We start from the raw sequence: 22,934 nt of genomic DNA on the forward strand, positions 1-22,934 counted from the left end.
CACAGTTCGCCATACCCTTGCTACGCCACTGCAAATAACTATTAAGAATGTTAAAATGTGTACTTAATACATACGACCATGGGTCATGGCCTGATTAGGTCTTCGTATCAATTTGCCATTTGGTTGTGTTTTTGTCACTCAGGTCCAAGATTGTTGACGCTTCCATTCATTATCCTCTCTCCGGCTTTAGATGTCTCCTACTATCTGAATAGAACGGCCAGTAAAGACTGTACACTATAGTACACTAGTCGTTTGCTTCTAATATAGCCGTCAGCTTTTCTATCGTTTATCGATATTATATCGGTAGGCATTCAAGTCCACATAAAAAGTTAGCAACATATCCTGCAGACTGCAGTGGCGTCGGTTTTAATTTACGACTAGGTGGGTACCTACCTTACTAATTAATTAGCTGTATTACTATATACATTTTTTTCCTCTTATAGGTACCTAATCTTGTGAGGTTGTGGCCTGTGAGCCATCACACATTATTTTGATTAACGAATTTTTAGCATAGATAAAGATTCTTTATTATCTATGATTTTTAGTATCTAATTACTTTTTTATTTTGTAGAGTATAAGTAGATGCGGCCTACGAGCCTGCAGGTAAGATGAATGTAAGAGGTAAATGAGCATAGGTAGTGGAGTGGTATTACCTTTATCGGCTTTATCTAAGTGGTTATCCCGAAAATGTTACCATATTGGACTACCTAGGTATTACCACAGAACAATATTACTGATTACTCCCTGAGCCGTGCTGTGTGTGTGTGGGGGGGGGGTGGTGCTAAGGGGCATACGGCCTGTGCGCATCGCGCTGTATGGTTTGTATGGTTTTAAGGGTCGCCAACCATTTTTAAAATAATATTTTAAACTTTATATAAGTAAAATATATAAGAAATATTGTTTTACAATTATTTTAGACCATTGGAAATTTTTATATTGAACCAAATATATCGTGTAAATAAAATATTACAAAGATCAAATATTTTAATAGATCAGGCTTCATAAATGAAAAATTCATTAAATGTTACTCCTCAAGAAATGCGTGTTAGTGGAAATGAACAAATTAAAACTGAAGCTATTTGTAATTGTGATAAAGTTGGAATAAAATCTGAATTAAAAATTAAAAGGGAAATAAAAAGGAAAGTTTTGAGTGGAGAAAAATAATTAGTTGAAGATATTTCTGCAGATCAATTTTTAACATTGGATTACTACAAAATTCTTGATAATATGACTCAAATGAAATATAGGTTTGAACAATTATCAAATATTGCTGATGATTTTCAATTCCTTTCTGGTCATTCACTATCTGTAATACCAGTTGAAACATTGAAAAAATGCATGTGCATCTCACTTATAGCTATTAAATACAACGAAGATATTGACTAAGAAATAATTAACGAAATAGATTTTTTTTAATATCAACTAAAAGTAATTCTACCAGAGTTAAACGGAACTGCTTTACATATTTTATATTGAAATTAAATAAGACGTATTTACGATCAACCATGTCCCTTGAGAGATTAACCAATCCAGCAATATTGTCAATTGAGAATAAAATATCGATTTTGAAGACGTCATTAAAGATTTTGCTTCAATTGAGTCCAGGAAAATTAAGTTTTAAACTAATATAGGCTATATGTTACGTTTGTAAATATAATATATTAATATGTATGACAAAATATAATTTGTGATATGAAATAATTTTTAATTATTTAATACGGTATAAATTAATAAATTATACCTAATTATTTTATTTAATAATTACTACAACAATCAGCTTTAGTTTTTTGACTCAGAAACTGAATTTATACTCAGACAACTTTTCTTCCATGGAATATTAAATTAAAACTGTGTTTTTGTTCAAAAAAGTAAAAACTTAAAAAATTATAGGAGTAAAAATATTAAGAAATATACTTTTTTTAATGTTATTTTTGAACAACTAGAGATCATGTACTTTATATAATAATTAGTGTTTCTCGGTAAAAGAATTACTTGGTGTACATATTATTTTACATAATATATTACATTATAATAATTATTTAGGCACATATTTTAATATTTTATACAAACAATTGTTTTTACACGGTGTTTTTGATCAGATTTTCCGAATCCTCCGAACATCTGGAGGTAAGTAGTTAATAGCGTAGCCTATAGTAGCATGAAGGTAATTTCAATGTTTGCATCTTAATTTCTGATAACATTCTTCAGCACTGTAGTGTAGAAAATCATCAATTAACTTAACTTTTTATATCTATAACTTTTTTAATATTAATAGGTATCGAGATTATTTTTTAAAATTCTCTTATTTTTACGTTACCTAATAGGTACACGCTACATATGTCGCTTAAGAACTATCATCATTATGACCCAATCAATTTATCCGACTTTTCAAGAGGAGCAAAAAGTATTTTGTTACTAGGAATATTTTGATAGTTAAGGTAGGTACTAACAAATATAAGTATTAATTACTTTTAAATGAACCTAGGTATCTAAATGAGGCTCTTTGAAAATTTATTTTACCAAAAACAATTTTTAGTAAAGATTTTTTGAGTGAGCTTATGAAACATTTTAATTTTGCACAGTGAACAATAAACATGTCGTATTGTTACAATTTCAAAACTAGGCACTAATACTGTCTTAAACTCCTATAGAAAATGCCAGTTGGTATTTTTGAGTTAAGCTGCACGATATTTTTCAATAAGCAACAATATATACATGGAACTTGAGCAAACCTGAGTACCTGACCTTCATAATGACAAACTTACTTAGTCGTTATATATTGCTCATATTATTAAATTGTTTAATGTTTATTATCGTTGTTGTTGTGCGTGTGTTACACAAATCAAAAATAAAGTTGGTATAGGTAGTAATAGGTATGCTGCAGTTATACGACGTTATAACAATAATTACAGGTAGACAAAAGGTGCACTGCCGTTGAGCATGATAAAATGGAAATGTGATAATTACAATAAAAAATTTTATCTCTGGTGGTGATGCTGGTGGTGATGGTGTTGGCGTTCCGTTTTGTTAGCGACGACTTGACGTTCCGCGACAATCACCTCGTGTTCCGCTGACTCACGTCCCGCCGAAGTCGTTTGTGGCGGTAAACCGCAACCAAAGTTTTGAACTCCAGCCGCCGGACCGGACGGAGAGGAGCTTGCAATAGACGCAGCCGCCGCCGGAAAGTAACAATGCGGCGCGAACAGCGAAGCGTAGTGCTGCACCGGTTGAAAATAACCGTGCCGGTGCGCAATCTTCAGCTTGGACGCCAGCTGTTTCTTCCATTTGGTCCGCCTGTTTTGGAACCACGTCTTTATCTGCACTTCGGTCAAGTTCAGCGCCTTGGACAGTTCCATGCGCTTACTCACGCTCAAGTACTTGTCCGTCTGCAATTATAGACGAAGGCTATATATTTATAAGCTGTTGTTTCTATGTAATTAAAATAATTAAATACATAATTTTATTGAATACTAATTTTTTAATTATAATTATTAATTAGCGTGTTTCATAGCATCCTAATAAAATAAAACATGTTTATTATAACATAATATTTTTAATTTTAAATGCATTTTCTTGAATTGCTTATCAATAAGTTATAAGTATATACCTACTTAAAATTTAAGTTTCGTTAAATATTCCATATTTTTAAATTTATGTATTCGCATTTAGTAGACATATTGACAATAATGATTTTTCAATATGACAATAACAAATAGGTATGTTCAGTTCATCATAAATCGTAAGTAATAAAGAATGACCGAACGTCATAATAAATAAGATGAAATAGATAAATGTGAATATCACCATATCCATAATACAATTAATTAGGTACTCTAGTGACCATAGTTTTTTTATTCAGTACCTATGCTTTTCTTTTTTATATGATTGCAACTTTAAAGGATGAAATTTTGTTGTTTCTAAATTATCCGCAAGTTGCGTCAATGCGTTTCATTAGGCAGTAGTAATTACCAATGTTATCATAAGTGTTATAAAACATTTAAGCTTTATTTTTCGATTCCTATTACTATAAAGCATGGTGCATTATAAAAAAATGCAATTAAATTTGATTCACTTTAGTTTGCGATGATTAAACGCCTGACATAGCAATTTTGAACACTGGATAGTAGAGAATGGAAAAAGAGAAGTGTGAAAACTTCTTTACATATGTGTATAATGTATTGCCTACTTTGTCCCTGATAGTAACTATCGGTTCCTTATATTTGAGTTATAGCAATAAATTGTATTACGAACGGATAACGGTTTTATAAAATACTTAGAAATTTAGAATATGAGTTTAATTATTAACATCATATTTATAAAATATTTAAAATCATTAATTATTCCTACATATGATCTTTTAATGTAATTATTAATTAAGATTAAATAATTTAATCTGAGTGTTTTGAAATTTAAACAAAATAGATTAATATCCAACAATTTATTATTCTGTTACTAGAGTTACTTTAAGTTATTTTATTTACTTAATTTTTATTCTTATTTTAGTTACGTTGTATTTTGGATCAATAAATCTTAGTTGGTTAGGTGCACTGTTATTACAACTTAAAAATTTATATAATTAACATTAAATAAATTTATAGTATATTGTTTAATGTTTATATATAATTATCGACGAATTATATACTCTTAATTGTCATAAAAATACAAATGATATACACATTCAAAGTGTATTCTAGTTTGAGCATAATGGTTTTATAAGACAATATTCTAGCCTCTATGATGATTAAATATTGTGATACAAACAAATTTACTCACTTTAAACTCTGCTTCCAATCTCTCTAGCTGTTTTGCACTATACGCTTGCCTGGGTTTTCGATCCAATCCTGGTTTCCTAGATCTTCGTCCCACTGTTTTTGGTGCTATTAAATATAAATAATTTATATGAAGTAGGTATGTACAATATTTATACGTGTTATACATTAAGATGAGGATGTTAATACGTTAGATAATTTGTCTGCGCGTATTATATCTATCAAGAGTGTTACATATTTCAACAGTTTTCGAAAAGAGCTTACATACATTTTTAAATTAGTTTTATGAATATTTAAACATAAATTAATAATTTAAATACTGTACAATTTACATAACTATATATTAGTATTATTAAAATTCGTCAAAAAAAAAATATATATATATATATAAAATATATCTTCCAACAATATACCTATCACGATCAAAAACTAAAAACTCGAATACGATTTCTGTAAAAAATGTACATCGCGTGTAAAATGACTAAATGTGGACGCCAGTATATTAGTGCGAAGACTAGTTATTCTACTAATATTTTACTTTGAAAAATATTGAATAATAAAGTTATTTATTGACACATAGTCACCGCGTTATTTAATACTTTTTTTTTAAGATAAATGTCTTTACAAGATAGTAGAATGTTGTTTGCTTTTATAATAGCATATACGTACATTATAACCGTTATACTACTTATATTCGTATATCTGATAAATTAAACTAATCCAATAATAATAAAAAAATAATCAATAATAGATTGGTGCCTATATTTGAACATTCTTATAAATTAATGGATAATTTTACTTAAAAAAAAAATTATATTCTCTAACATACAATGGAATTAGACTATCGGAGTAAGTAAATTGCGTCCTCGGCTCTTGACCTCCTGGGATATTCAAAAAAACATGCAAATTGAAATATTTATCAATTTGAAATGACACAAAGCTAAAAGGTAAGAACATAATGGAAAAAACAGAAATAATATAGAGGAAAAAATGAAAGAGTTGCAAAAACATAGATAATACTATAATAAGTAACAACTAATTTTAATACTCAGATATATTTTAACCATAAACAACATAAATTGCAGCAAATCCAATAGGTACCAGGTACCTATATTAATATTTTAAGTCATACTATTAGCTATTAGGTAACTCCTATATAAATAGAGGAATATTTCTAGTGCTAAGCCCGGAAATGGAATGGAAATATTGATTTTGAAAAAATATTCTTAGACCTAAATTACGTATGAATAAAAAATATTTAGGCCTCAATTTACATAAATACAAAATATACCCGGGCCACAATTTACATATGTATAAAATATAGCCGGGCCACAATTTACATAAAAATTAAAAATGGGATGGAAAATTTGAAGCGACCCATGCGAATTGTATAGGGTTTATTAGTTATTTCATTACATCCGGTGGATTCGTTAAACAATAATTAGGGTCATGGCCCATAGACAGTAGGCACGCAATATGATTATTGGATGTTTAGGACTAATCCTATGCTAACAAAACTTTAGTTCGTGGCTACAAAACCGGTTCTAAATTAATATGAATAAGCTGTTATAGGTATGTTATAAATTTATAATAATATTATAACAATACAATTGATGAAAAGAAACATATTTTAATATAGGCATTATACCGAGTTTAAGGAGCTCTGCGCTTGCTCTCATCACTCACCGATCCCCGCTTTGGCATTTGCCCACCCACAATAGCGAAAATATTGAAAAAGTAGCATTTCTTTGATCTCTGATTTCCTGTCTGAAAGATTGATGCTAATTAGAACATAGGTATTGGTACTTGTTGATGTGATATACAATATATTTTTATATTTTAACAGTTTAGGTATACATGACATAAATTATAATTGTCTGCATATATTTAAGCTAATGCTTGTATTGAAGGTGGTGAGTTTATAAAATAATTACATTAACAAGTTTTATAAATACTTAATTAGTATTATATTGCATTATAATTCAAAGGAGATTATAACAAATAAAATTTCACAGAAATTTATACCAAATTAATCTTCTCATTATAGAATACATGAAGTGTTTAAAATTAGTGAGCTGATTAATATTTTATTTTATTTGTCTTCAAAGTAAAATAGCACGATTTAGGCAACTTTTATTGTCAAATTGCTTTTTACAATTTGATATAATGGTATTAATATTAAAAAAAATAAAATAATATTGTAGTTTTAGATATAAAGTAGTACTTATACCATTTTCTTACTAAGAAGAAAAATCTTTGATTTTTAGAATGTGATTTATGATTTCCATTTGTGTTATAACTATTGAAAACATAGAAATATTATCATGACAATTTTTATTTATATTTTTTCCAGTCCTCAGATTTATAAATTTATAATATTATCTACTTTCATTATATTACCCTCAATATTTTTGGATACGTTTACAAAGAAAGTATTAAATTCATTTGTGATACTGATATTATCATTTGTGATTATTTTATCATGTTGCTTGATACTATTATATAGATGAACTGTTTTAAAAATTAAAATTTAGCTACTGGAATAAATCAAAATCTTAGAGAGTATCGGTCATTTGATTAAAAAGGCAAATTGTATTGCTGTACCTAAAAGTAAGTACCTAATTGTAGTATATTTCTCTGGAAAAATATTTTGATTTCTGAATAAGGTGATTATTGGCCAATGATTATTATCTATTATTTTTGTTGATTATAACGGCATACTTAACATTAATTTTTTATTTAATTACTTTTATACATATTTAATGTACTTATACAATACTTTTCATCTTATAATTTATAAATACTCTAACGCTAACTATTATCTAGTTACTCCATTTATTATTTTCAATATTACTGTATTGGTACTTATTTTTTATTTTTTATGAATCATGATTTGAGGCACCGGGTTCAAAAATGTGTGCCTAGAAACATGTCTCAGTTAAACTAATCTAGATCTGGACTGTTCCTGTAAAATATATTCATATACTATACTGCTCTCTCTCACAGTGGCGGCGTGAACTTTTTTTCCTATGAAGTGACGACCTTAAATAAATACCTATCCACCAATTTTTTCACTCTTTATACTTTACTTTTCATTAATTTTAAATTCTGGTCATATGTGACTACGTGAGTATAAATTATAAACTAGTTTAGCCGTCTAGGTCTTGAAGACTGCAAGTAATTGGAATACCCACCCCCAAATTTTTCACGAGGCGGCCACTTCAAAAAATAGTTATTCACGCATCTACTGCTCTCTCATAGTCTTACCTTCTCTCAAAGTAAATGTTACAGACATGGTCTGTCAACGGTGGTCTCGGATGAACAGAAGCTACACAAAATTAATGATTAAATAAATAAAATACTTAGTCTCACTGTTAAATGGTCGTTCATAAATTGTAATACAGGTTTGTCATGAGCACACTCAAACACTAAACATGAAAGATTTATACAAAGAGTTTGTATTCTATCCAGAATAATATGTCACATCCCACTTATTATTTGGAGGATGGAATAACGCGTGACAAAAGAACAACCACCACATGACTCATCTTAAGTGGTCCGGTGAATCCTGGATCATAGCTGTCTCACTGTGGCAGCAGCAACACCTTCGCGATATCCTCCCGTTTTAGGTAGGTACGCGGAAATAATAAGCACAAAAAATGACGAATTATTGGGCTTGATGATGTTGGGCGCCGAAGACTGAAGAAAAACGTAGAAGTGAGAACTATTATCAGAGCGAAGAGAGATGGAAGACAGCAATGTCTTTTAGAGAGTTATAAAGCCACATAAGAAGAATATGAATTTGATAATTATACAATATTTAAATATTTGTGCCCAAACGAATATGGCTATTATTTGGTCACATATTATGTGTAATTGTTCAGGACATAGATATATGTATATATAGTTTAGTATTGGTATAAAAATGCCCACGTCAGCTTTTAAAATTACGAATAATATTAATTCCGATTGTACATCGCTGACAATACGGACATTAGCATAATTTTAGATATGTGTAGGTAGCATATACGTTTTATAGCGGTTAGTTCCTATTATAAGTAAGTACCTATCTAACTCTATTATAGCAATGGTTTACAAGGAATTGATGAAAACTACTTTATACACAGTATAATATCATTACCGTTATTATTTACAACCCTCGTCGCGTAGTATCCACTAAGGATGTGAGGGTCAACTTAAATAATCGACCCGGTGCCGCATTAATTATATACAAAAAACTGATAAATAATAAAATTGAAATAAAACCACAGAATGCAAATTACTACCAAATCGAGTTAGCGATGCAAATTAAAATTTGACTTTAGGTCAATGTCGATGACTCGTGCAACACTATAGCTGCATGCGTACACTATACGTAGTTTTTACATTTTATCATATAAATCTATATATACACTCAATAACTTACATACGTGTTTGTATATATCTACATACGATCATACTCAATTATTATATTATAATTGCCGGCATTAAAAGGCATCGAACGCGCATCCCATTACTACATTACCTCGAAAATTCAAAGAATCTTTTAATATTAATCATCCACTCTTCAATATTCAAATAATAAAAAAAAAATTTAACTTCACTATATATACAAATTGAATGCTTTTATATGGTTATAACAGTGTGTACAATTTAGATATATGTTGGTTTACCGCACAATATGTCACATTGTCACATCTATATACTAATGTGACGTCAAAAGTTTCATAATATGGAGCTTTAAACAAATTTTAATTAATATCAGGTGTCTACAGAATAATAATCAGCAATCACTTATGATATTTTATTTTATTAACATTTCATCTCAATTTATTTTCATTTATATTAATATTTCACGATTACAGACATTTTCATATGAATATTACATTAATCCCAATTTTTTACATTAATACTTCTTATGAACTTGATGTTTATAACATTCAATCTCGTTTTCAACTATATAGGTACCAATAAAAGTTAGTAACAATGTCTCGGAAATAAAATATTAAGCTAGGATTCATTAAAACACACTATACCAACAATTAATTTTATAAAATTAAATCAAATACATAATTGGGTATTATTTATAAGATTTTATCATAAGAAATCAATTTAACAGTATTTACAACATTTTTTTTTTTAAATTCATTTTAAATTTATCTATATCTTTGGTTGTATGATCAAGTTTAAGACTGTATCTAAGTGTAATTATTACTTTAAAATTCATCGAAATATTTTTATAATACCTATAACCTAACCTTGAGAATTAGGGTTGTAGTGATAATATACGTAAAATAAGCTTACTAACCTGTTCAAATATTATAAAAAGAGCGTGCAATTGATTTGCTTTTAAAAATCTCCCCCCCCCCCCCTTAAAAAAAAACTCATGCCACTTTTAATCGTCCCTTAATATAGTGCTGTGTTTCAATAGACATTAATGTTTCTCGACGATCGACAATGAGAGAATGTCTCCGAGTTTTTTCTAAGCAGCCTATTCATGCAGATAAACTTGCATGAATTCGAAAATTCAAAAGTTTTTTAGTTTTATACATATGCTTACCCTGAAGACCGAATAAATGAGACGGTGGTGTCTTGTTAGCTACCGCTGCAGCAGCCGCAGCAGCAAACCACCCGCCATACAGCAACGACGAGTAAGGAAAGTTATGACCGTTAAGTTCCGCGATGTTATCTGTGTGCAATTAAATTATATTAATATATTTATCCATTGATATAGTTTTTTTTTTCAAAGTTCAACAGTTTAACACGACAATACCTACCGTTTTGCCAATTAACAATTATGTACCGAATTCACTATCGTTTATATTAATATATTATCGTAGAAATAAAGTCAACGCAAAAATTTAGTGTGTCTTTAAGTATCTAGTTTTCGGATTCAAAGATACCAATATTAACAATTATCAATATGAGAAATAAACAATTACAATAAATTTCACTTATTATAATCTAAATTGACTAACCTAGCCTAATTTAACCTAAGGCACAAAATAAATGACAAACAAATTACCAAATTATAGAACAATGTCAAACTTATACTTATTATTAACGAACGACAATATACTGCAGGATAACGGATATTTTTGTTCCCTAAAAATATTTAAAAATTAATACATAGACGAATAGCTATTTACACAATTTAGTGAAAGGGTAAATAAATTCATTTTTACTTTTTATGATTAAACAAAATTAAAAAAAACATAATAACCACTAAAAACATGAAAAATTCAGATAACTCACTTATAGATAACAAATAATGGTGAAAACGAGAAAAAAACTTCAGCGTCGAAAGTAATAAGTACGGAAATAGCTAGAAATTAAGTCTCACGTCTTATCTGAACATGAAGACACTTTTCTATTATTTATAAATTAGATAAGCGCTTTAATAAGCTTATTTTTAGTTAATTGAATAGGTATGTATATTTAAATCCATGGTAATAAACTGCCAAAAGAGCGAACGGCAGTTGACAATAAAACATGCGATTACAAAAAATCGAAAAATTATGTTCAAAACTAAATTAAAATAAATTCTGATTATGTATACAACAGTATTGATCAAACATTAAACATGTAGTTAGTGTTATATTTGTTTTGAAAATTATATTTATATGGAATCACTTTCAAATATTCCAATATCGGTAACCGGTATTGTATAGTCATAAATTCATAACTATATTCAATGGTTTCATTATTTTTAACCGACTACATATTTTTTGTTAACTATTTTGATTGAATTTGAATGTTTGGTACTTATAACTTGTAAAATTTAAATATCTACTAATGTCTGTTCTTTCAAAAAGTCTTAATAGATTTCTGGATTTTAAGAGACCCGAATAAATATTTTTCAAGCAAATTGAACCACTTTTATTCTTTTTACGTAGGAAAAATCCATATTTACAGACTATTGTTGTATTAAAAGAAAAAATAATTCTGATAGGTACTATTGTTTAACTATACATAAAAACATAAAGTAAAAATTATTGTTTCAAAAAAACCTGATATATTTTTTTATTAATTTATATTAACCGAAACACATCGGTAAATAAATTATTTAAAATTAAAAAACAAAATGTTTTTGTTTTTTATATTATTTAAACAAGAGCATTCAATAAAATTAGAGATATAATATGTAACGCCGTACAGCCATTGATTATAAATAGTAAATACTATTTAGCATTTATAACCTCTGGCACGAGGTATACCAAAAAAATAGGCTTGAATAAGATTGACCACTATAATAGTATTAAATATAAAAATGTATAAAATATGTATAAAAATATTATTTAAAATATAATACAAGTATAGGTATTAGGTATATACGAAGCAAAAAATGTATATATGTGAGATGGGGAAAAATAACTGGGCTATTTGGGAAAATAAGTTCTAAATTTAGAATATTCTAACTATTATCGATTGAAGAGTTACGAGAAAATGCAATACGCGTTTGGTTTTCTTTGGGTACCTATAATATAGTATATACTTACTACTCATAGATACTAAGTAGGTACATTACCTATGTAATTGAATACTTTACATTTGCTAATTTGCATTTTAATAGTCTTAAATCTACTTACACCCTATATGACTCTCAAGTACAATATAATTACCACGCCGCTGGCTTAGGACTTAGGTATATTAACATTCACCACGAAAAATCACCTCAGCCATCAGTTGCACTCACCTACGCCACGCAACGCCAAGTCTTTTTGGTGACGATTGTCAGGGTCTGATGTTTCTGGACAGGAGTCGATGGCCGTCGTGGCGGTAGCATCATTACCATTGAATCGGCCTAGGATACGGTCTATGGAGAACTTGTGATGGGCCAAGGCGCCACGTGGTTCCGCGACATCACTACCACTGTCCGAGGACTCTGAGTGTCTAGACGGAGACTTGATGATCGCCGAGTCGTCGTAACCAGTCATCGCGGCCGCCGCGTTATACGACACTTGATCGTAATCGCCAGGTGAAAGTGCGCTGTCCGAATCTGAGGACGTATCCATATCTTCAAGACGGTGGCGTTTACTTACTGAATAAATATGGTCACAGATAAAATTGATTTTATTTTTTTTATTAATTTTGTATTTAGGCACACACTATACTACGTGTGGAGCCTTTTGGAGCAAGGGGTGCTCATCGTTATAAATTGTGGCCCAAAAATTATCGTTTAAAACTATCATTTTAATTACTATATTTTATACAGCAATACATAATAACAGTAAATAATTAATAAAAATGATATATATTAATGTATTATATGTCATAAATTTAAAATTACATATAAAGTTAAATAGAAATAGATACATTTTTGATTATAATCTAAAATATTATTTGCTAGTTCCTTTCACCAGAAAAACTTGTGACTGGTATATCGTATAAAACATTTTTGTTGTTAGATTTTGATTCATATATCCGCAAAATATATAATATTGTTGAAAATGTCTGACCTAGGTATACTTCAAGTCTTCAAAGTATACTTGCTTTTAATCAGTCTATAACTACTCATTTAGATGCACTATTTATTACATCAGACATGATTCTGAGAGTTTTAATTTTACCCCCCGAGTTTGATAATTTATGTAATAAAAAGTTTAGATAAAATATGAACAATGATTTAATTTTAACTAATTTTCTACAATACTAAAAACTTCAAATCATCTTGTAGGTATATTTAAGTTTATAAGGGGAATTATGCCGATTGTGACCTCGGATAACCTTAACTAATTCAACTATCTTAAGCATATACGCACGCCTATGTTTTTGCATTCATCCAATAAACGAACATTTAATATATATATAACCTAAACTGGCTAAACTAACTTATATATAATAATATCGTGTATACATGACTAACTAAATCGTCATCTATAACTGCACAAAAGCGCTATTTAAATTTATTATCATCCGTTTATCCCAAATTTAGAGCATGTCATTTTTTTCTCCTTTGCGGGTCTAAGTTATCTAACGAGTAATAATTAATATTAATGTTGCAAAAGCATACTGATTTTGTTAACTACCATGATGTTTTGATATATTATATTAAAATACATAAAATGTCAACAAAAAAATGATCGTTTTGAAATTTAATAATTTATTAATGAAAAAAATCATGATATTATAACATAATAATTTGACGGTCTTATACATTGAAGTTGTTGTCTAATATCGGGGCAAAATAAATTCTAAATGGATACCAAGGCTGCTAAGTAAGTGAAAAAACCATTTGTCAGTGAATCTGCAAAATAAGTACCTATATCTTACATTTCATCAACAATTGGTGTCACTAAGTTCTAAGATACCAGCTTTATCGAATGAAATTGAGATAATATATTAAAAAACGTATGTTATAAGCTTATAAATACTTAAATTTACTTATGAGAGTAATTTAGTCATGTAATACCTACAGAAATTATATCTAAACTATATTGTTTCTTAAGTTAAGATTTGAGAGTGTAATATTTATTGATATATGTAACAGCCAACTTATAAGAGTAAAAATACAAACCATGATAAAATAAAACGTGAACATTATTTTTACATCTGATATCTTTAAATATTTCAAATTAATATTAGTTTTTCTTTAGGTAATTGTATAAATCAATATAATGAAACATTGAATATAATATATATTTATATGAACCATCAATATTTACATAATATTTATGTCAGTAAATATGTGTATAGCAGTTTAAAAAAAAATGTATTTATTTATCGTATGAACTTACCCAAAGTAGAATTATGCTACGAGGAAAAACCATAAAAACAACATTAATCACTGACCGTTATATATTTCATTTCATTCATCTACTTCGGAATATATTGTAGTGTTATGAACAACATTTAGGTACGTTAGAGTAGTTAATAAAAATAATAATATACTTATAAGTTTTTATTTTTAAAGGCGATAAAAATGAAGAAAATATAATGACACAGTCCGGAGTCAATGAAGAGGTACAAGCGAAATGAAATGTGAAAATGCGTGATGCGAGTGAATCACGTTAAACTGAACAGTTTTAAAGTTTATCCTCCGTTTATCTGTTTTGGCCATTTTCCCACCCACCCTATGCGCGTTACCTCGCGGCCGACGCATCCCTGCCCCACCCATGCCAACCAGGTCCACCCTCCACCTATGCACCCACTCGCACAGGTCCTTTTATACGCCTTGTAAAAGTTCTCAACGTCTTCCAGACACGATGCGGTCTCCTGGGCAACGGTTTTAGACCATCATTTCCGACAAATGGCCGTTTCCATTAAGGTCCAATAATCAGTTATACACGACCAAAAAGCTCTTCGTCTCTTTTGTTGTCCCACTTCTCCTCCTTCTTCTCCTCCTCAGTCATCCATTCCACCCTATTATACAATCCATTTACCCCAAACACACTCATACACATAAAATCTGAGCTGAAGAGAACTTTAATACAGAAAATGTTCTCAAAACACCTATTTCCCAGAGATAGTGTTCACACAACAACAATCGACGACCTGCGCATACATACATAAAATATTATACAGAGTGATTGAGATGATAAATTTAAAAATGTTAAAGAATTTAAACTTTGCTGATAATTCAGTTCTGCTTATCTGAGGTTTGAGAATACAGTTTTTTCGTTAAAATATATTAGGTACAGATGACAAAATTAAATAATTTAGAAATTCTTTAATTAAACAGTATAATAGATTAAAAGTACTTCTATAATTATTACTAACGTGTTATATGATAAGGTATTTCTAAAGTATTTGTATGTAAAAAATAAATCGTTAAAGAATAATAATAAATTAAAAACATATTACCAGTCATCACACATGTACATGGTACATAATTATTATAACCCATGAGTTGAAATCGTAATTTAAAAATTGAATTTATGCACATAAATGTCATAAATCTCATAAATACTAAAATATTTATTTTACTAACAAATTTGTATGATTTGTCATGGTAAATCAAAAATAACCAATGTTATGTTACCTACATCAATACATTCAACATTTTCAAATATTTCTATTAAAAAAAAGTTATCTTAATTTTCATCAATACTTTTAGTCAAAATTTACAGTTCGTTGAAATCTGTTTTTAATTATTAAAAAAAAAAAGGTTCACGAGTAGCAACATGTAGTTTTACATTTCTCTTAGAAAATTATGCAAAACTGAATATTGATAAATTTATTTTACATTTTGCTTCACTCCTAAGAATATCATTTGAAAACGTTAACATACATTACAAAATAATGTTGATGTGTATGCATATTTGATCAATAAATTATAATTTATCCATCATTTTTTTAATAAATGTCTAAATTATAATGCCTTAGTAAAACAATTTAAATAGACAGTACAAAATGTAGGTACCTTAAAAACCATTCGTTTATGTAAATTTAACTTAAATCGTTCATATTAATACATTATTTACGTAAAACGTAACATTCGCCTGAATGAGATATTATACAGATGAAATAATGTATTAAAGCAATTTATTTTAGTTGCATAAAATTGATGTATAAACTATAAATAATAACTGATTGTTTTTATTAACAATTAGCTGTTTATCAAAATATTGTGAAACAACTTAAATTCAAAGAAAATGTATTTTTTTTTTTTTAACAAAGGTTATTTAAAGTCTTCACAGTTCACATGTACAATATAGTATACAATTCAAAATATTTGATATGACATAATTTTAATAGTTATTATTATTTATATAGAAACTATGTAAAACAAACAGAAAAATTATTATATAATATTATCATTGATAAATATTATATAATCAATGGTATTATCTAAAATAGCGGCTTATTTATTTGAGTTATTAGTTGGCATATTGTTTATAAATCATGTAGAAACATTTCAAGTTAAAACTTTATAATTTTATTATTTATCAGTTAAAGGTTTATAAGTACATGTGGGTATCTAATTCGTTTATATTCTTATTTGATGATTTAATAGTTTACTGCCTACTGATAGAATATTGCTTGCATCCTACATACCTTTTTGTGGATAAGATCCATCTAGGTTAGGTTAAGATAGGCGATGACCATTACATATATTCGTAGATGTAACTTGTGTGAATGCGTGTAGCCGAATAAATAAATTTTGTTAACCACTATTTCGCTAATATACAAATATTATTTTCAATACTACAAAAAATACATAATTAATAACTATTATGGCAATGGTGTCAAAAATCTTAATATTAAAAATAATTTAACATGCTTTAATGTCACAAATACATGATACAAATGTTAAATGAAGTTGTGTACTTTACTTAAAATAATAGAACACAAATCAGCACTCAGCAGGTAACTTGCTTCTCATATTCTGAGACTTTAAGAACTTGTGAACAAAATTAATCCAAACAATTTTTTTTATCTGAAACACAACTAATGTTTGTCTCCTGTTAACTAATACAAGATTTTATTGTTCAAAATGATCAGGGCCGAATTGAAAATCGAACTTTTATTATCTTTTTTACATTGTCATTTGTCTGACTGCGTTTATCTTACGTTTACCTATTCCAACATTTAATACATATGTACACAATATTTGAATCATTTTGCAGTTATTATTTCGGAAATGGTTTATATGTATTAATTTCAAAGAATTGTACAGCAAAAAAATTGGCAACCAAGAGGTCCTGTTTTCAAAAAAAAAATTGTTTTATTTGTTATTGTTGACACCTATCCACCTCTTATTAATTCTGCGAGTACCAGAAAAATAAAATGTCCATGGTAAAACCATCAGCAACTTACTGCTTTAGTATGTACACAATTGATGTTATATATTTATATATATGTATATGTATATACCTACGGCAATTATAATAATTGTATTTGTATAGTAGATACTATTATTATTACAAGTCTATACACAGACGTTACGGTCTCACACTACGTTGATCGTCCTATTTACTATTACATTACAATCGGACACTTAAAAATATAGACAATGGACATGCAATCCATCTGTACAAATACATTATATTTTATATTATTATTTAATAGTTTATATTTATGTATAAACCTAAGCGCGTGGGTGGTAAGCTGCAATCAGCAGTATGTGCCATGGTTATATTACCTAGGTGTAGTAGGCATATAGCATATATATATATATATATATATATTATAAGTATTCGGCGGGGCGGGCTTGGTTTAAAGGGCTGGCGTCGACGCGAGTAATGATGTTTCAGTGGAAAGGTGTTTGCATCACCCTAATTTTCCTCTGGGCTGTTGTTGGCACTTAACAGGCATTTTAAAGAATCCGCTGAGGTGAGGTGTAGTAGGTGGACGAGCGTTTTCGTGCGCGTTATATTTTATAGGGACGGCGAACAGGTAAAAACAGGTGTTTACGACACGTTTGTTTTCCACGGAACGGTCGAGCAGCCTTTTGTCCACCACGTTTGTTAGCCGCTTCGACCTTCTCCTCTCGTCCACCCATACCCCAACACCATCACTGGCACAAAGGGCGTGACAAGCAAAATCGTCGCGCTCCGCCCCTATGACTGCGTGCGCGCACGGCCACACTTGGACCCGAGTTCACAACGGAGGGTAGTTTCATTTGGCGATCGCCGATGATATGATTCACAAGAGTGTGAGGCTTTACGCTTCCCCTCCGGAAGCTAAATGTCGGACCACCGGTTCTATAATATTATGCTTGTCTTTAATAGGTACGTGCGGTGTATATTTTAAAACAATTATTATACCGTAGTAGTATAGCTGGTAACTGGTATAGTGTTATACACAGTATACTCATATATACAACTATAGAGTTCAAATATTAGGGATGATGAAATAATATTATGATCACAGAATTTCTTCTATCAGGCAGTTTTAATTTATGTTTATAATATCCTTAAATGTAATTTAAAAAAAGTAAAAATGATGATTTAGTACATAAATACATAATATTGCAATGCAAATAAAAATAAAAATTACCAAAATAACACTTCGTGAGCCTTTATACCTATTTAATATAGTACTTATTTAATTATTTTTACAATATGCTGACATATTACGTTATATTATAATGATTAACGAAGGACTTATTATGGTTATTGACGTTATTGTCAATAAAATGTTCAATATTAGAAACGTACCTACTTCTATTATAATACCTACAATACTAATACAACAGCCATATCAAGGTTTCTTTTGAAAATATTTTAATTATTAAAATTGTGTCAATAATTAGTAGGTATTTAAATTTTAAATGGTACATCTCAAATAAGATTAAATTGTATTGAATTTAACTATTTAAGTAACATATTTTTTCATCACTAACTCCAATAGTTTCTTAAAATTATAAAATGTTCCTAACTACTTGGTTGAGTATTTTTGTAATTGAATTCAAAATTAAATTGTCACCCTAAGACACTTGCCAACTCCAACACCCCCTCCGGGGGTACCCTCATTGGTACCCAGGTAATTCTGAGTATAGAACTTCATAATAAGTACCCATATAGAATCGAATTGACCTAAACGAGAGACTTCTAATAAAATATAATTTTTTTCACAAAATTGTATAATCGTCTACCAAAATCTAGAAAAAACTATATCTTAACAAATATTAAATGATTCTATAGTAAAATATATTATTTTTCAACATGATATAATCAAATCCTTAATGAATATAATTATTTTTATATAATTTAATAGTATATAATATATTTAGTATCTGTATACCTTGATCGGCTTGATCGGTACTCAACACTTTATACTGATGACTATACTAGGCTACCTATTTATATTGAACATTGGTTCTTTAATTTCTATCTATATCGATTGGCCACAACACATATAGGTAATTTTAAATGTAGAATATTATTATAGTGTTACAATTATAAATCAGTCTGCTTAATTCGACAGAGGGAAATACTCACCGCACCATTTCTAATGCGTGAATTATTATAGCTCCAAATATTTTATTTAATATAATAATGAATAATAATATTAATAGATATTAGTCAACGCGTGGACCGCAGGTGATGCGCAACGTGTTTATTCACATTGATGTGTTACGTGGGTATAATTAATCACGACACGTAATAATAACTGTTGTAATAATAATTACAACGATGATAATAACGACAACAGAGGAGCGAGAGGGCACTTTAAAAAGGGAGCACTTCCCTGCCCGTAAAAGGTATACCTATCGCGGTTGCATGTTTGCTAATTCATTAGTAGTATTATATGCGCTCGTAAAACGCTTCTCGTAGACATACGATCAACCTATTACACATACATACACGACTCACATATTTTAAAACTATAAGAGGGTCCGTTGCATAAGTAATACCCTCTCTCGAAACACAATATAAAATACCTACTACCTACCCTACCTTATACAATATATATATGCATTATGGACTGAATTATATTTTTATACTACAGATGTGCATAAGTGCTTGTTGATCAGTAACGTATTTACCATGAGTAAAGATTGAGGTGACCGAAATCCTATATCACTCACCAGCAAGCATTTTATATTTTATTTTTCAAAAATTATTATAACATTTAATAAATGTATGAATTAGAAGATTTTTGTATGGTCATCATTCCTCAAAATAATATTATAATTTGTTATTGACTATGATAATGAACCAGTGACGTACCTAACCGGATAAGAATGTCCGACGAGGGAGCCTCAGGGAGCAAGTAGGGGCAGTTTCCCCCTTGGATTTTTTGTGGGTCAGTTTATCAAAATTTCATATGTAATATTTATAAAATATCATAATTTTTAATTTGAAAATTATAATTTTATGATAAGGTTGCTTATAGCTACTGGCCGCAGCTGTTAGCAAATGTAATAATTAATATTATATGACCAAGTAGCCGATTGGTATTAACCGATTAATAACTATATGATTTAAGTTAAATCATCACCAATATTTCTATTATGTTTACATAAATAATCAAAATAGTTACTTACTTTTTACAGGATAACTAATTACATAGGCATATAAATTACGGACATAAATACTAGGGAAAAAGTTGAAATACATTTTCCGTGTAGGTACTTTATTTTTAATTATTATATACATATAATATATTTTTATCATAAATTCATAATAGACAATGTCACAACAACTTTTATGTTGAATTCCAGTTAGAATATTTTTATTACAAAAATCTGCGGAATCGGGTAGATATGTAATAGCCAATAGGTATATATTTTTTTTCATTTAACTTTGCAATTATAATTAATAGTTTTAACAATTTGAGGTAATAGATATATATTTGGTACCTGCATAGCTGCATTAAGTTTTTTCCGTACAATTCGTACCTATTCAATTTTGCTTTATCTTTGGATTTTTAATGGTCTTCAAATTTAAAGTAAGATATTTAATAACTGCCTCCCTTCCTTGAAAATGTTTTACTGAAAGTACACCACTGTAATGTTTCGGTCCGGAACCGAAGGCGTATGAAATAATCCAGTGCATATTAGTTACCTCCCAAAATATACGAATTGCCTACCAGCCTTATCGTTACTAAAAAGTTTATTATGCATTATTTGCATCCGATAATTAGGTAGTTCATAATTATGTGCGAGTTGCCTTCCGTATCAAGTATAGTGATTCATAATCTTCACTATGAAACACCTCGTAAATACGTAAATCGAATTTAATTAAATATTATGTAATAATATACATTATCAGGTAGGTATATATTATAAACATTATACATTTAAATTTATACAAATAATAAATAACTTTAAAAAATAATAATATAATAAGTAAATAAAAATAAAAACTGCTGGTAGGTATAATACCTACAATTAGTCAATAAAATAAAATATATTATGTTAATGTAATTACCTATAGTCAATAAAAAAATTATTTGGCACAACATTGCTTAAGCTTATATTTACTATCTATGTAATATTTTTATGTATTCAAAATATGATTTTTTTTCCTTTCAACTTTTTTATTTGAGTACCAATGAAGTTTATTTTTTTATAATTTTTAAGCGTGCATGTAGTTTAGGCCTACAAGAAATTCATATTAAAATTACTGTCTCGGTCTGAATTAAACTTTGATAAATTTATAAATATTACAATGTGGAAACTCAAAATAGCTATTAAATTAGATATGGAAAGATCCACATGCATTTGTTGTGCGCTGAATGCTTGAACTCTTTCCTGTAATCCGTAATAATATAATATACAATATAAATATAATATTATCTTTAATGATTAGTGCCTTAAGTGCCTTTACTCGTTTAGGTATAATTGTATAATTGTATCAAAAATCATATATTATAACGTGTTACACTTCGAAATTACAAACTTATTTTGATACATGTTTGAAACTACATATGCATATTTTATTACCTGTTCATTAGGAGACAACTCGTATATAGTCAGGACTCAGGAGGCAATTCGTATAAAAATAATTGACCTTTTTGACTTCGAGAGGCAACTAGTATAGTAGTATGCAGTGTATGCACCCAAAAAATCCATCCAGTGTTGTTATTAATTTAAAACCCATTATTTAATTTAATATATGATTTTTATAAGCGGATATAAGTACATCACATATCTTAAATACACTGCAGATGCGTTGAGGTGGTTTATTCTCTAATTCCATATTATTATTATTATTGTTATTGTTATTATTATTATTATTATTATTTATCGAATTATATTATTTTAATTTTATACTGAACGTGGCCGGACACGGTGAGTTCGACGAGATTCTACAATAGGAGGGAAAAAAATATCAGTAAGTATACTCTTACATCACGCATCGGTATTACAGATGACTAGACATTTTGATGTTGCAGAGCATTTAAAACTCTAATATTACTCTTAAAATAGAGATGCACACTTCTGCAGGTTAATTATTTCCAAAACCGTAGTAACACTATGATGGATGTAATTTTTATTATTATACGTAATATTATATAGAATTTTGTATTGACATTTTATATCTTATCTTGTAATAACGAGACCCATCTTATGCAATAATATGAATTTTGTTTTAATTAAAAGAGAAATTAATTATGTATCACATTAAACACTTCTATTTATTTATGACTTTTTTTCTCACAAAGAGTAGCACATTCTGTCTTACGATCTAATTATCATTTGTCCCTGACCTTTAAACGTAGGAATACATAATGTAGAAACAATTGGTTATCGTGTACAGGTTTGAAATTAAA

At 28.8% G+C, this 22,934-nt stretch overlaps 1 protein-coding gene across 2 annotated transcripts; it reads right to left on the reverse strand.

The window, feature by feature from the left end:
- Positions 1-1,025: 1,025 nt before the first annotated feature.
- Positions 1,026-14,764, reverse strand: LOC107167271 (uncharacterized). 2 transcript variants are annotated; one of them, XM_089221239.1, is made up of 5 exons: positions 14,507-14,764; positions 12,466-12,810; positions 10,330-10,458; positions 4,774-4,877; positions 1,026-3,386 (listed from the first exon to the last, which is right to left on the reverse strand). In XM_089221239.1, exons 2-5 carry the CDS (start codon positions 12,782-12,784, stop codon positions 2,979-2,981), a joined length of 960 nt encoding a protein of 319 aa, XP_089077365.1. In that variant the 5' UTR covers positions 12,785-12,810; positions 14,507-14,764; the 3' UTR covers positions 1,026-2,978. The 2 variants fall into 2 exon arrangements, with proteins under 2 accessions (XP_089077365.1, XP_089077366.1); XM_089221240.1 differs by lacking the exon at positions 10,330-10,458.
- Positions 14,765-22,934: the final 8,170 nt, after the last annotated feature.

This window comes from Diuraphis noxia, unplaced genomic scaffold (genome assembly GCF_037042655.1).
Source record: "Diuraphis noxia isolate RWA-SAM2 unplaced genomic scaffold, SU_Dnox_SAM2 contig0002, whole genome shotgun sequence".
Lineage (NCBI taxonomy): Eukaryota > Metazoa > Arthropoda > Insecta > Hemiptera > Aphididae > Diuraphis > Diuraphis noxia.

What these genes read in the sequence shown, in the direction of transcription:
- LOC107167271 (XM_089221239.1), bottom strand. Translation starts at nt 12,784, where the DNA reads ATGGATACGTCCTCAGATTCGGACAGCGCACTTTCACCTGGCGATTAC. An exon ending in TCATTTATTCGGTCTTCAGG is followed by an intron (nt 4,878 to 10,329) that starts GTAAGCATATGT and finishes TATATTTAATAG; the next exon opens with CACCAAAAACAGTGGGACGA. An exon ending in GATTGGAAGCAGAGTTTAAA is followed by an intron (nt 3,387 to 4,773) that starts GTGAGTAAATTT and finishes CTATAATTGCAG; the next exon opens with ACGGACAAGTACTTGAGCGT.